This window comes from Equus asinus, chromosome 7 (assembly GCF_041296235.1).
Source record: "Equus asinus isolate D_3611 breed Donkey chromosome 7, EquAss-T2T_v2, whole genome shotgun sequence".
In the NCBI taxonomy this organism is placed as follows: Eukaryota; Metazoa; Chordata; class Mammalia; order Perissodactyla; family Equidae; genus Equus; species Equus asinus.
Genome location: NC_091796.1, coordinates 81,741,154 through 81,757,466, shown reverse-complemented (window position 1 = coordinate 81,757,466; position 16,313 = coordinate 81,741,154). Strand labels below are relative to the sequence as shown.

Here is a 16,313-nt window from a genome sequence, read left to right as displayed (position 1 = left end):
TGCTTCAGCAGGGCAGCAAGTCTCTGCTCTGAACCCCCACTACCCAGGCCAGAAACCACGTGATTTAATAAGCCACACAGTTTCATCTATGACAAATGACCTGTAATAATTAACTGCCTTTCCTGTTTCTACCATTTTAAGGTTTGTTTGGTCTTTTTAGCTTCTTGCATTTCTCATAGACATTGCACAACCAACCACTGACATAACAAATCCTCAGGGCTTATTTCCAAACAGGTCCTGGCAAGTTTCTGAATTTCTGACTCAAAAGCTCCTTTTATTTTATACTAGGAGTCAAAGTAAACAACTTGTTTCTATAGAACTGGCCGTGCTTGCTAAGACTCCAACATTAGAAAGCAAAACAACACAACACAAATGAATAGTAAATGTGGAAATCTGGCTGAATATAAACCTTCTAGACTGTCTAAAATGAAGCATAACTAAAAGATGAATAAAACTGACCAAAAATATATCAGGACAGGTTCTAGGTAACACGGCGGAAAAGCACCTTCCACCCTGTCTCTCCCACTGAACACAACTATAAAACCGGGAGAGAATGCACGCAGCGGCCGGTGGAGGACTCCGAAAAGTAAACAGAGGCAGGCGGGCTGGGGAGTCAGAAGCACCGGGGAGCCAGTAGGGAGTTTACCACTTCTTCCCTCCAGTGCTCCCCTCCACCTGAACCCAACACAACCCGAGTGGGCCTTAGCGAGACAAAGAGGGCACCAGGAGAACCAAGTTCTGGATAGAGGAGCAGGAAAGCGGTCTCCTAACACCGTCAGAGAATGCAAAAATCTCAGTTTTTGTTTTTTCCTTTTCTCCACTCTCTCAAGCCCAGTCTCCAAACCATCCTGTGACGGCAGCAATGAGGGCGGCAGGAGCCTATAGCTCCCAGAGAGTAGGGCAAATAGCCCTTGCTTGATTTCTCTCTCTGTCCTCCCACCTTAAGCCCTGACATTGGAAAAATCTAAAGCCCAGCTTTCTGGCTGGGGGAATGCAACAGAGAAGTCCAAAAGAACCCAAAAGTACCAAGGAGATCATAGAAAGGAGGAAGCTCGGGAAAGCAAACTTTTACAGCTGTTGTAAACTTGTGGGCCCATGCCCAAGGTGCACAGGTATGGACACAACCCTAAACAGCATACACAAACTCCCAATAAAATGTGAGAACAAAAGTAGCATAGAATCCAGATAAAAGTCACAAAGTGAGTCCAATAAAGCAGAGAAACGGAACTGGCAAGTCACCATTTATATGCAGACAAATACATATGGTGAAAAAAAGTATAAAGAAAGGTAGTTAAGACGTGAGCGTATTTAAACAGGGGGAAGAGAACGGTCCCTAGCATGGGTTTCCATCATTTGCTCTTTGGCTTTCTGACTATTGACGACAACTTGTTATCATCATATACCCTTTTTGTCTTCAATCTTCTCCATGTGCTAATATCAGACTGCAGATGGTCATCACTTAGGTTAACACTTCTACCCACTCAAATGTTCACCAAGCAAGGTTAAACTCTGTATAATTTCTAAACCAGCGAAACTCTGGGCTGCCGAAGTAGAGTGTGTAAACTCAACCACTTGGCCACGGGGCCAGCCCCTGACACTATCATTTTGAAAAATTTTGCATACCAAGACAGTTAAAAATATGTAGATAATTTTTCCCAGAAATTCTGTGTCTAGGATTTTACCCTAAGGAAATAATTTGAAAAACTGAAAAAGCTCTATGCATCAAGACATTATTTTTTAGAACAGTAAAGAACTGGAAATATCTTAAATGTCCAATACCAGAGAAATTAGCGGAAGTAAATTACAATATACTCATTGAGCCTAACCAGCCCTGGTGGTGGTTAAGATTCGACACCCCGCTGTGGCCTGGGTTCGGTTCGTTTCTTGGTCAGGGAACCACACCACTCATCTGTCAGTTGTCACATGTGGTGGCTGCAGGTTGCTGCGATGCTGAAAGCTATGCCACCGGTATTTCAAATAACAGCAGGGTAGCCCATGCTGCACAGGTTTCAGCAGAGCTTCCAGACTAAAACAGACTAGGAAGAAGGACCTGGCCACCACTTCTGAAAAAACTAGCCATGAAAACCCTATAAATAGCAGTGGAGCATGGTCTGATACAGTACCAGAAGGTGAGAGGATGGTGCAAAAAAACCTGGCAGAGTTTTGCTCTGCTGTACACAGGTCATGAGGAGTCAAAATCGACTCAATGGCACCAACAACATTGAGTCAAATATTACATAGCCATCAGACATATTTTCTAAGAATTTATAATATGAAAAAATCCTTATGCCAAAGTAAAAGTTGAGAAAGGACATACACTGATTATATTTAACCACGTTAAAAAATATATGGAAATAAATACTAGAAGGAAATAGAGCAGATTTCAATATTTGGAGAGTTAATACTTATTTCCTTTATTTGAGAATGACCCTAAAGGTTCATGACTCGTAACAATTTGTCATTTTTCTGAGGCATGAATCTGAAACATGTGCCAGGAGGCTGAAGTTCAGGAGTGAGTCACTTAGAGAGTGAGCTAGAGGAGCAGAGGCTGGGAGGGCTGGGCCTGTGTCTTTCCTGCGCAACGTCCCCTGCCCTTATTTCCCAAGGAAAGAAATAATGCTTCTACAGGAGAGATGGTGAGGGAATGGATGTCTACCAATTTAGAAGCAGGTATACAGCCAGTCATCAATGAGTTAACACCGCATTGAAGATAGCTTTACTGCTCTGTACTCAAGTATGAAAATCTGAATTTTTTTAGTCAGACATTATTTTATGGGAACAATTATATCCTATAATGCTATTTGTGAGGGAGGAATTCACAAAGATCTTAGGATATATCCTTTTGGAAAGTCATAAGTATACTGCAAATCAAAATGTTAAAATCATTTAGATTGTGATATTATATGAAAACATTTGTTTTCCATTTATGCCTTTTTGTATTTTTTAAATGTTCAGCAGCAAGGGAGAAAAAACTAAAAATCAACTTAGCTGCAGAATATAAGACCCTTTTTTTTTTTTTACTAGACCAAGTAAGGTATGTGACAGGAAAACCCAATCATAAAAAGAACACAGTGGAAAGCAAAGCTCTGTGTCTCACGCTCACCTTATAGCACCTGTATTTGTACAGAACCACCAGGAGAATAGTCATGACAACTATGACGCTGATCATGATAGCAGCATTCAGAATTGAGTGCAGGGCTCTCTGCCCCACAGTATCGGTGTCTTCTGTGAATGGGGTATAGATTCTAAAATAAAACACAAAAGCCCAGGTAAACATTAATGGATATCCTAAACCACATACCCACTCCAACACCAGAGTTTTGTTTCCTTGATTCAACTGCTATAAGTCACTTTTTTCCATCTCATCAATCTAGCCAAGAATTCTTAACCTAAGAAAAATAGCTATACTCTAAGTACTTCAACATAAAAGAAGATATCTAAAATATGGAGAGGTGGACTTTCGAGAGCAAGACACTGGCTCCATCTAGTGGATGCTTTATATTGAAATAATTACCTCATCAAATATTCTTTCTCCACAGCTCATTAGTGATTTGTTAAAGAACCGGATTCGGCCACATAAACTACCTAGGCTACAAATGGTTATCAGAGGAAGGTAAAATGGCTTATAACTGTCATCTTTCACCTGTAGCGGGACTGCAACTGGAGCTGTCTTGGGATAATGTCACATATCCATTGTTTCTGTTGTTTCTCACTCACATAAAAACACTTTCACTCCTGGTGCCAATGTTCCCAGCCAAAAACTTTATTTCTGACTCCCTTTAGAGTTGGTGTGGCCGTGAGACTAAGTAATGGCCAACGAGTTATAAGCAGAAGTGTGTGAAACTTCTAAGAAAGGGGTTAATTCTGCTGAGAGATGTGTCCTATGTCCTTTTCTCCCCTCTTTCCTGCTTCCTGCTGTCTGAATGAACCCTGGGGTCCAGCACCAATACTGGGCCCTGAAACAACCTAGAGGATAGAAGCCAAAGCAGGAAAGAAGGAGCCTGAGGCCTTCATGAACCTGAAGCCACTAGACCAATTTGGACTGACTACCTCAGCACTACTCTGTGGGAGAGATAAAATATGTATATCATTTTAACCAGTTGTTTTGATTTTCTATAATGGGGTCAGCAAACTTTGTGTAAAGGACTAGAGAGTAAATATTTTAAGTTTTGTGGGTCACATGGTCTCTGTTGCAACCACTCAACTCTGCCATTGCAGTATGAAAGCAGCCATAGACAATAAACGAATAGACATGGTTGTGTTCCAATAAAACTTTATTTATAAAAATAGATGACTGTGGGCTATAGCTTGCTAATCCCTGTTCTATAATATGTAGCCAAACCTAACTCTAACTTATATAGATAATAACCCCCAATCTCTTTTGCTATTGTCTCTAACCCCTGTCCTTCATTGTCTTAGCCTTTCTCCCAAAAGGTTAAAAGCTTGGCTTTTAGAAACCCACAAGGTTTTTCAGACTCTTGCCAATTTCAAATTCCAAAATTTACTTAAAACTTTTTTGAGCCCCATGAGAATCCTGGAGACACGACCAGGTGACATTTTTCTTAGAGGCAAAGGGATGACACCACCAACAACAGAGAATCTACACGACGGTTCCCCAAGAGTCTAGAGAGTGCCAGCACGCATTAGGTCTTCATCCTTTCATTTAACAACGTTTTTTTGCTGAGCATTTATTACATAATTTGCCCTGGAAACAAAGTGCCCTCATAGGCCTTATGGTGTAGAAGGAAACCAGGTATTAAGTAATGTAAATACATATTTGCATATTATGACAAGTGAAAAGAGAACAGGTCGCTATGAGAAAGAATACAAGGAAGGACCTAATTCTGTTAGGAGGATCAGGGAAGTTATCTTTCAGGACTTAACAGTTAAGCCAAGATGAGAAGGATGATAGGAATTAATCTACCAAAGTTAGAAAAGGAAAGAACATTCCAGGCAGAAGAACAATGGGCCCAATGGCCCCGAGGTGGGAAAGATAACTATTCAACTCTTACCCTGCTCAATTCCAAATAAATTCAGCTCTATCTAGTGACACCATATGGGAAATAGAATTCTACAGCTTTCCTTTTCTCTGCGTAAAGCATCAAGGAATAAATAACCCCTCGCTTGCTCAACTGCTTCTGGCCGTCAGAGAGGATGGACTCTCTAGCCTTCTTGCCCCTTCAATGCAGAGGCCTTCAGGTGATGATGACATGCAATGAAGAAGTTATAGGGGCCTTGAGAATAAGAAAACAAAATACATACGTACAGCTGCCCATCCTTCCGCGTATAAAAGCTGACTGATTTGATGGTAGCCACAACCACCACCATACAGAGAGTCACTGGGACAAAGAGCATGATCACATGTTTGGCGCCATATTTCAGCGTCAGCTCCTCATCTTCTTCTTCATCTTGCTCCACCACCTGCTGTGAGTTAGAGTTACTCTGGGGTCGTCCATTAGATAATGGCTCAGGGTTGCCACGCCTCCGCCTTTCGCTACTGTGCTCATGCCGGTCTCTGTTCTCATTCTAAAAGCAAAAGGGAAACTTTTTCAGTGAGTCAGACTCTCAGTAGAATCAAGGTATTCTATATCAAAAAAAAAAAAAATGTAACAATTAGACCTGAGATTAACAATAGGCTCATCATTACTTGAGTTCTAAAAACACGGCAAGAAAGGATCAATTTACAAGAAGAGTGCAGTTTAAAAGTGTAGATTACTCACTGAAGGAAGCCAGGTACTCCCTTTCACCTGGCTCTTGGTATCTCATTTCTCCTTGTTCTCAACCTAATACAATTGTTCTCATCTTTTTGAATTTTAGCTTAAAAACTGACACCTGCATGAAACCTTCGTTATTTGCTGCAGCTGCAAGAGAGTAATCTCACCTTTTTCAAAATCATGATGCACCTTCTACCTGTGATTCTGTACCAATTATACAAGGAACTATCTCACCTTCATTATTAATAAGACTTCAAATCCTTGTAATGAAATACAAGGGATCTCTCTGTATTATTTCTTACAATTGCATGTAAATCTACAATTATCTTGAAAAAAGTATTCAACTAAAGAAAACCTTCACAGAGAGAAACGAGGCCTCCAACAGTGCTGGTGCCCCTGCCCCATCCCCACCTTGCCCCGTACAGCGTAAGGAAACAATAAATACTTGAGGAATGACGGAACAAAATTAGAGCCTTTCTGAGATTCTGCTTTCCTTGGACTCTTAAGCCAAACACCACTTCATTACCTTTATCCTTATCCTGGGTTTATCACTTCCTACTCTTCAAGTTCAACTTCCTTTTTGGTATCACTGTTCATATCTGACACTTAGTTTTTGTAAAGGGTAGAATGAATTCCAAGAGCACTAACAACAACAACAAGATAAATAACTGATAGGAGAAAAATAAGAGGCACTCCTCCTCCTCACAAGTAAGTAAATAGAATGAGATGCAAGTAGATTGGTAGTCACTGTTGCTGGTAAGATGTAATCAGCTTGGTTAAGAAAGGGTTCTCTTAGGAGGAGCATGTAAGAACCACCACTCTTGTATCTCACTTCTGACCAGAGAGGATAACTAAGTATTACTATAGAATATTTCTATTATTAATTTAAAATACATTACACACTCAATAGCTTAAAATTATTACAATGTACCAGGGGTTGTGATGTGCGCTTTACATTTAATTCTCACAGCCACCCCATCATCACCACTTTACAGGTAAGGAAACAGCCACAACTAGTAAGTGTTACAGAGCGGGTTTGAACCCAGGTGTGCCTAATTACAGAAATCAAGTTCTTAACCACCTCTCAATCTGCCATTCACAAGACAACATGGGATCTCTGCAGACTCAGGGCTGAGTTCTCTTTTACTTTCAATATATTCATCCCACAAGTAACTATCAAATTCTATATTCTGGATACTCTGCTGTGGCAATACTGAAATTAATAAGATCTAGATCCTGTCCTTAAAAAGTTCATAATTAGTTTTAATATAGGATAAATATTACATAAGAGATATGAATAAAGTGCTATAGGATGGATTAATTCTGTGTGGTCAAGAAAGGCAAAATAAAAGGTATAGAGTCCGGCCACATGGCCAAGTGGTTAAGTTCACACGCTCTGCTTTGGCGGCCCAGGGTTTCGCCAGTGCAAATCCTGGGCAGGGACATGGCACCGCTCATCAAGCCATGCTGAGGCTGCATCCCACATGCCACAGCTAGAAGGACCCACAACTAAAAATACACAACTATGTACCAGGGGGTTTTGGGAGAAAAAGAAAAAATAAAATCTTTAAAAGCTTAACTCTTAAAAACAATAAAAATAAAAGGTATGATTCGTGAGCAGAATTTTCCAGAGTGAGTGGAAGGTGAATGGGCTCCAGGCAGAGAGACTAAGAACAGCAGTGAGACAGAGGCGTGAAAACCAAGAGCAAGGCCTGTGCAGAAAACCAGCAAGTACTCCCGCAGCGGCTGGAGCACAGGGTCTGTCAGTGCTGGTGGCAGGAAAAGAGGGTTAGGAACAGGTTGTTAAGAACCTTATTTGCCACACCAAGCACTTCAGACTTTGTCCTGTAGGCAACAGAAAGTCATAAAAACTGTTAAGGCTGAGGAAGTAACACATCAGGTTATATTTCATTTTTAAGAAACTTGCCTGAGTGGCAATGGAAAATAGGAGAAGCATGAGAAAGATATTTCAGAAGCAGAATTGACAGGGCTTTGTGGCAAATTACCTGTGAATGGTCAGGAAAGAATCAAAGATGACTCTGGAGGTTTCTAGCATAGAGACTACGAAGGTGGTGATGGCACTGATATAGATAGAGAACACAAGATGAGCAGGCTGGAGAAGAGGAGAGATATTTCAGTTAGGGAGATAAGTGAATCTGAAGTACCTGAAACCACACAGGAAAGACCAAAGGCAGTTAATAATTTCAAGCTTAGAAGAGAGCTGGGGGAAGTCCTTAGTTTCTATAGCTATGGAAACAGATGAAATCTCAGGGAGAGAGTAGAGATGGGAAGTAGAAACAGCATGGACATCATTAACGGAATACAATAATTGTGCATGGAAAAATGCAGAGTGAGATGATGACCAAGGAAAGAAGTCCACATAACTCCCAAGCTTAAGCAGCAGGTGATGGGAGAAAAACCCACAAAAGAGATTAAGAGAAGAATAGGGAACAGGGAAGAAAACCCAGGAATCGATACATCACAGAAGGCAAAGGAGGAGTGCATTTCAAAGAGGTGTCATCAACAGGCAAGATGAGAGCCCAAAAGCCACTAATTTGGCATTGGAAAGTTCACCAACATCTTTACAAAAGTAAAACAGTTAAAAGGAAAGTCAGATCATAAATCACAATGGACTGGGGAATGACTGGAAACTGGGAAAGCCAATCGCTCTTTGAAGCCAAAAAAAAAAAAAACAAAAGATGTGACAACAGAAGGGATTCAAATTTGAAAAGTTATTTTAGAGATGTCAGACACTTGAGCATGCTTGTCAGGTCAAAGTATAAAGTGAGGATTAGAGAAAGAGACTGACGACAAAAGAGAGGGAGACGGTAACTAATGGAACAGGGTAGGGGAGAAACGGAGGGGAATGAGAGAACAGTTGGCCTTACAAAGGCATTAGTGCCTTCTATCTCAGTCCGGAGGTCAGGAAGTACCTCTGACCTCAGAGAGAAAATATTTATGAAGACTCACACCCTATAAAGAATGGAAAGGAAAGGAAACTATTAGCATAGTAGGTAGAAATATATATACACACCACTCACCAAGAAAGGTAAGTTTTGCTGAACACAAATGTCTACAGTGGTCCAAGTCCAGCAGGAAGGAAATGGTTATGAGTAAGGTGGGATCTGGAGGACAGGGACACAGCGCAACAGCCGAAGAGCAGGAGAGCGAGGGAATTCACATTCTATTTTCTTAGAAGGAAGTGACTAAGCCTATGCTAAGAATGCTACGTTTGTGACTAATGGTCAGCAATACAACTATGACCAATTTGATGGGTTGATTAATGTTCAATACAAACTAAAATACAAGTAATAATAGCCCTCAATATAGTATTTAATAACTTACAAAGCACTCTCACATGATCTCATTTATTCTTTTCATATGTTGGGAGGGTTTGGCAGGGGAACACTAAAGCAACTTGTCCAAAATCTCACAGCCAGAGATAGCAGAGGCAGGAATCAAATTCAAGTCTCTTGCTCCAAAACCTGTGTTCTGTCTATGGGACCATGGCTGTCCTAGTAGGCTCCACGAACAGTTTAATTGGGTAAGTCTAGCACGAAAGAGGCAATCACAATATGCTCATTCACAATACCCAACTGGATGTTCTGGTTTATAATGAACATTGGCCAACTCCATCTTGCCCCGTCCCCAAAGCTGACATGCGATACTACAGCACTGTTTAACGCGCACACACATGCCCTTTTCATAGTACTTTGGATACTATTTTTAAAACTGACTATATGTTTTAATTTTTTTAAGTACAATTTATTTATTTAAACAGGTAAAACATTCACATGGTTCTATATCAAAGAGTATAAAAAGATGTAGAGTAAAAAATCTCCCACTTGACTTTTTACTTAGAGTCCTAATCTCCCAGGTTACCGGTGTCATTGTTCTCTGCAAATCCTTTCAAAGTTTCTTTACATACACAAAAGCAAATACAAATATATATTTTCATTCCCCTTTTTCACACAAATGGTAGCACAACAAATGCACTGTCCTGCACTTTGCTTTCTTTGCTTAACTGTGTATTCTAGAGATTTTTTTTACCTATCAGGGAAGAACATCCTCATCCTTTAAAAAGTTTTTTTAATCAGCTACATAGCCAGTTTATGAATATATCACAGTTTATTAGGCTAATCCCCTAACTATGGGTACTTAACTTGCTTCCAACTTTTTGCCATTACAAACGCTGCCGCAATGAATGCCCTCTCTAAGTTATTTCACATCTGTGGGGGCATATTTGTAGGATAAACTCCTTGAAGTAAAACTGCTGGGTCAAAGTATACATGCATGTGAAATCCTGATACATATTGCCAAATCGCCCTCCCTATGGGCTGTACCAGCTTAGACTCAGCAATGTAGTAGAGTGCCTATTTCAACAAGCCCTTATCAACACAGCAAGCTATGAAACACTTGGATTTTTACCAATCTGACAGGTGAAATATGGGATCTCAGTGTAATTTTAACTTCTATTTCTCTTATTAGGAAAGATGAGCATTTTTTCTATGAACGACACATTTATATCTTTTGCCATTTTTCTATTTGGCTTATGGTGCTTTGTTTTAGTTTCTAGGTATAATTACTACACTTACCAATTAATTAAAAAAACAGTGAATGCCAGCTATGTACTAGGTGCCAGGGATACAGCAGACAGATAAGGTCTCTGCTCTCATGAACTGATTTCAAGCAGAGGAAGACACACAATAAACAAGATAATCACATAGTGAGGTAGCACTGTAACAGGGTGATGTGATAAAGAATACAGGGGATGGGACTACTTTTAGATAATGTGGCCAGAGAATATCCTTCTGAGGAAGTGCCTTTTGAGCTGAGACCTGAAAGATGTGAAAGGCCTACTGTACAGTAAAGGATTAACTCAGCAGGTCAGGGGTGTCCAAACCCTGCACATGACAAAGAAAGATTTGGCCTGGTTCCTAAAAGATATAACCTCTAAGCCCTTGGCATATCCTGCCCGTTAAGAGTATTTCTGTTTATATGAGGCCTTGGGTCACACTATTAACAATGTGATCTCTGGTGGGGATCTTGGGCCACACAGTATCCGACTGACCTTGGGAGGGGTTAGAGAACTATGGTCAGCCATGTCTTTGTGACCAACTCTCAATAAAACTCGTGAACATCAAGGCACAAGTGCACTTCCCTGGTTGGCGATACTCCGTGCATGCTGTCACACTGTTCCTGGGAGAATTAAGCACTGCTCCCATGATTCCATTGGGAGAGGACAACTGGAACCTTGTGCCTGGTGTCTCCTGGACCCTGCTCTATGTGCCTTTTTTTGTTGCTAATTTTAATCAACATCCTTTCACTGTAATAAACTGTTACAGCGAGTATAACAGCTTTTCTGAGTTCTGTGAGTCCTTCTAGCTAGTCATTGAACCCCGAGCATGGACTTGGGGAACCCTGGATATATCTGTACACTGAAGACTACAAAATATTGCTAAGGGAAATTAAATAACAGAAGCAAAAACAGACAAATGTGACTATATCAAATTTTAAAACTTCCGTGCATCAAAGAAACAATCAACAGAGAGAAAAGGCAACCACAGAATGGAAGAAAATATTTGCAAATCATATATCTGATAAGGGATTAACATCCAGAACATATAAAGAATTTCTATAACTCAACAACAAAAAAAACAATAATCTAATTTTTTTTTTTTTAAGGAAGATTATCTCTGAGCTAACCATCTGCTGCCAATCCTCCTCTTTTTGCTGTGGAAGACTGGCCCTGAGCTAACATCCATGCCCATCTTCCTCCACTTTATATGTGGGACGCCTACCACAGCATGGCTTGCCAAGCAGTGCCATGTCCACACCCGGGACCTGAACCGGTGAACCCGAGACTGCTGAAGTAGAACGTGCGCACTTAACCACTGTGCCACCGGGCCGGCCCCAATAATCTAATTTTAAAACAGGCAAAGGACTTGAATAAACATGTCTCCAAAGAATATATACAAATGACCAACAAACATGAAAAGATGATCAACATCACTAATCATTAGAGAAATGCAAATCAAAACTATAATGAGATACCATCTTACAACCATCAGGATGGCTACTATCAAAAAAACTCCAGAAAATAATAAGTGTGAGCAAGGATGCAGAGAAACTGGAACCTTTGTACACTGTTGGTCGGAATGTACAACAGTGCAGCCACTACAGAAAACAATATGGAGGTTCCCCCCAAAATTAAACAGAATTATCATATGATATAGCAACCTCACTTCTGGGTATATTTCCAAACAGATATTTGGACACCCATGATCACTGCAGCATTATTCACAAGAGCCCAGAGGTGAAAGCAACTCAAACGTCCATCAATGGATAAATAAATAAAATGTGGTATATACAGGGGGCCGGCCCAGTGGCACAGCAGTTAAGTTCACACATTCCGCTTTGGTGGCCCAGAGTTTGCCGGTTCAGATTCTGGGTGTGGACCTATGCACTGCTTGTCAGGCCATGCTGTGGCAGGCGTCCCACATATAAAGTAGAGGAAGATGGGGCACGGATGTTAGCTCAGGGCCAGTCTTCCTCAGCAAAAAGAGGAGGATTGGCAGCAGATGTTAGCTCAGGGCTAATCTTCCTCAAAAAAAAAAAGAAAAAAGTGGTATATACGTACAATGGGAATATTATTTAGCCTCAAAAGAGAAGGAAATCTTGTCACATGCTAAAACATGGATGAACCTTGAAGACATCATACTAAGTAAAATAAGCAAGTCACAAAAAGACAAAAGCTATATGATTCCACTTATATCAAGACTCTAAAGTAGTCCAACTAAAAAAAACCAAAGTATAATTATGGTTGCTAGGGGCTGGAAAAAGGGGAACTGGGGAGTTGTTGCTCAATGGGTACAGAGTTTCAGTTTTGCAAGCTGAAAAGGTTCTGGAGCTCTGTTGCAAGACAATGTAAATATAGTTAACACTACTGAACCGTGCACTTAAAAAGGGTAAGACAGTAATTTTAAATTTTATGTTATATGTTATTTACCACAATTTAAAAAAACATTTTTTTAAGACCTAAAAAACAAGTAAGAATATACCGTGTTTGTGGGTTTAAAGACTCAATATTGTTAAAGTGTCAATTCTACCAACCTCCCCCAATGATCTATAGATTCAATGCAATCTCAGTCAAAATTCTAGCAGGGTTTTTTGTAGAAATGTTTGTAAAATTCACATGGAAATACAAATGACCTAGGCTATCTGAAACAACTTTGAAGGTTGGCGAACTAATGCTACTTGATTTCGAGATTTATTATACAGTTATAGTAATTAAGAAAATGTAGTATTGGCACAAAGATAGGCAAATAGAACAACGGAACAGAACTGAGAGCCCAGAAACAGACTGACACATATATGGACAACTGATTTTTGCCAAAGGTGCAAAGGCAATTCAGTGAAGAAAGGATAGTCTTTTTCAACAAATGGGGCTAAAACAACTGGATAGCCAATGGACAAGAATGAACTTTGACCCATACTTTATACCATATACAAAAAATGACTCACTACACAAATAAAACCCCAAAATCCAAAAAACCCTCACCATACAATTCTAAATGTAAAACCTAAAACTATAAAGTTTCCAGAAGATGGGACCGGCCCCATGGCTGAGTGGTTAAGTTCGTGCACTCTGCTCTGGCGGCCCAGGGTTTTGCTGGTTCGGATCCTGGGTGCAGACATGGCACTGCTCATCAGGCCATGCTGAGGCAGCATCCCACATGCCACAACTAGAAGGACCCACAACTAAAAATATACAACTATGGACTGGGGGGCTTTGGGGAGAAAAAGGAAAAATAAAATCTTTCAAAGTTTCCAGAAGATAATGTAGAAAAAACTTCTGTTAGGCAAAGATTTCTTAATATGACACCAAAACTAAAGATCCACAAAAGAAAAAATTGACAAAAAGGACTTCATCAATATCTAAACTGATCTATTTCTGCTTTTCAAAAAACACTATTAAGAAAATAAAAAGACAAGCCATAGACTAGGAGAAAATGTTTGCAAAGCATATTTATCATAGAGGACTTGTATCCAGAATGTATAAAGAACTCTCAAAACTCAGTAATAAGAAAACAGACAACCCAATTTAAAAATTGGGCAGGAGATTTGAAAAAGACACTTCACTAAAGATATTAGGATGACAAATATGCACACGAAAAGATACTTAACATCATTATTCAGAGAAATGCAAATTAAAACTACAATAAGATATGACTACACACCCTCTAGAATGGCTAAAAAAGTTTAAAAGACTATACCAAGTGCTGACAAGGATGTGCAGAAATTAGACTCTCATACACTGCTGGTGCAAAATTATACAACCAATTTGGAAAACTGTTTGACAGTATATTAAAAAGTTAAATATAGACCTGCCACCCTGGATCATACTCTACTCTTAGGCATTTACTCAAATAAAATGAAAGCATGATCATTCAAAGATTTGTACATGAACGTCCAAAACAGCCTTATTTGTAATAACCCAAAAGTGGAAACAATGCAAATATCCATCAACAAGTGAATGGCTTAAGAAAAATGTGGTACATTCATACAATGTAATACAACTCAGTAATAAAAAAGAAATAAACTAGCAATATATTCTCTAACACTGATGAATCTCAAAATAATTATGCTGAATGAAAGAAGCCAGACAAAAGAGTATGTACTGTATGATTCATTTATATAAAATTCTAGGAATGAAAACTAGAGTACAGTGACAAAAATTTGATCAGTGGTTGCCTGGGGATGGGAAGTATTGGGGAGGGACAGGATGGAGAGATTATAAAGGAACAGGAGGACCCTTCTGGGGGTGATGGTTATGTTCATTATCTTGACTGTGCTGGTGGTTGAGGGGGGGTGTGTGTATACATACATACATACATACATACATACATATATATATATATATGTACGTGTGTCAAAACTTATCAAGTTGTATACTTTAAATATGCGCAGTTTACTGTATGCCAATTACACCTCAACAAAGCTGTTTAAAAAAATTAAATGTCTTTCTCAAAGGGGTGTGCAGAAAACTGTCAAATGAAGAACATGACACTAGAACCACTGAGGGATCTCCAATATGAAAAATCTTGGTAGCTAAATATTAGAATGATGATTTAGCATTATTTTTAAGGCTAATTTTTAAAAACTTTTTATTGTGGAAAAAGTCAAAACAAATACTATCATAAGTGCATAGCCCCTGTGCACTTTACTCAGTTTCAATTATTATCAACTCATGGCTAACCTTATTCCATCTCTTTTCCCACTCATTTTGCCCCTCCAGTTTTATTTTAAGGCAAACTGGAACATATAATTTCTTTCACAAATATTTAGTATATATCTCTAAAAGATAACATAAGGGCCTTTTGTGTGAGGCTTGGTAGCTCATTTCTTTCTTTTCAAAAAAATATTTATTTTTTAGAGCAATTTTAGGTTCACAGCAAAACTGAGCATTCCCATTTATCTCTCGCCCTCACAGAGCATTCCCTCAATCAACATCCTACACCAGAGTGATACATTCTTATAATCAATGACTCTACACTGACATGTCATCATCACCCAAAGTCCACAGTTCACCTTAGGGTTCACTCGTGGTGTGGTACATTCTATGGGTTTTGAAAAATGTTTAACAACATGTATCCACCATAGTACCATACAGAATAGGATCACTGTCCTATAAATCCTGTGTTCTGCCCATTTATCCCTCTCTCCCCTCATAACCTGGCAACCACTGATCTTTTCACTACCTCCAGAGTTTTGCCCTTAAAGGCTATTTTTAAGGTTCAGAAAAACCAGTGTTGTAGCCATTATAAATGATTTCATTTCAGTGGCAGACGGAAGGATTACTCACTATATAAATGTTGTAAGTTTCAGGGAGGGCGGGGTCCTATGGGAAGTGGTGAGTATGTGGGAAGTGAGTTCCTATGAAGCCAGATTCCCCAGAATTCCTACACCATGAAGTCAGAGGCTTCAGTTTGATTCCTTCTCCCTTCTCCTTATTCAGAACATGACGCAAGTACAGGTCCAGCCACCCAAGGCATGTGGACCCTCAAGCACAGAGAGTATTTTATAGGCAGTAAAAATTGTGGAGGTGTTTTTAATACAGTGTAATACCTGCCTGTTTTTTTCTTCAACCTCGTTTTCTGTCATTTTTAAAATTTCTGTAATTAAAACAAATATTGTAAACAAAGTTTATAAACATTTTTAGAAGGTTTTTAAATGTTTAAAAATTTTTGTTTACAACACAGAAAGTAAGTCCTCCCTAATCTCTGCCCCACAATACGAACATGGTGAGCAATCTGGTGTACTTCTAGATTTTTTTAAAGCCATGTTCTGCAATTTGCTTTTGTCACTTGATAATATATCAGATACCTTTCTATGCTAGTACATATATCTCAATCTTAAATATTGTAATAGCAACACAGTAACAACAAGAATTACGATAAATGCTAAGGTTTAGTGATGAGGTATGTGCTAGACATACAGGTGAGGTGAGTTATCTCATTTCATCCTAATAAAACTCTGAGTTTATTAAAATTATAAACTTCACTAAAAAGATAAAGACTGAAGCCAGATAGAGAGGCC

The 16,313-nt window shown here is 39.3% G+C and overlaps 1 protein-coding gene across 4 annotated transcripts in view; it reads right to left on the bottom strand.

Moving 5' to 3' along the window:
* The window catches only part of PSEN1 (presenilin 1), a 73,571-nt gene that overhangs the window by 28,687 nt on the left and 28,571 nt on the right, over positions 1 to 16,313 (bottom strand). For all 4 annotated transcript variants that reach the window (XM_014835673.3, XM_014835676.3, XM_014835674.3 and 1 more), the window contains 2 exons: positions 5,267 to 5,526; positions 3,104 to 3,245 (listed from right to left, as the gene is read on the bottom strand). In XM_014835673.3, the coding sequence (XP_014691159.1) occupies positions 3,104 to 3,245; positions 5,267 to 5,526 (402 nt within the window). The remainder of the gene's footprint in view (positions 1 to 3,103; positions 3,246 to 5,266; positions 5,527 to 16,313) is intronic.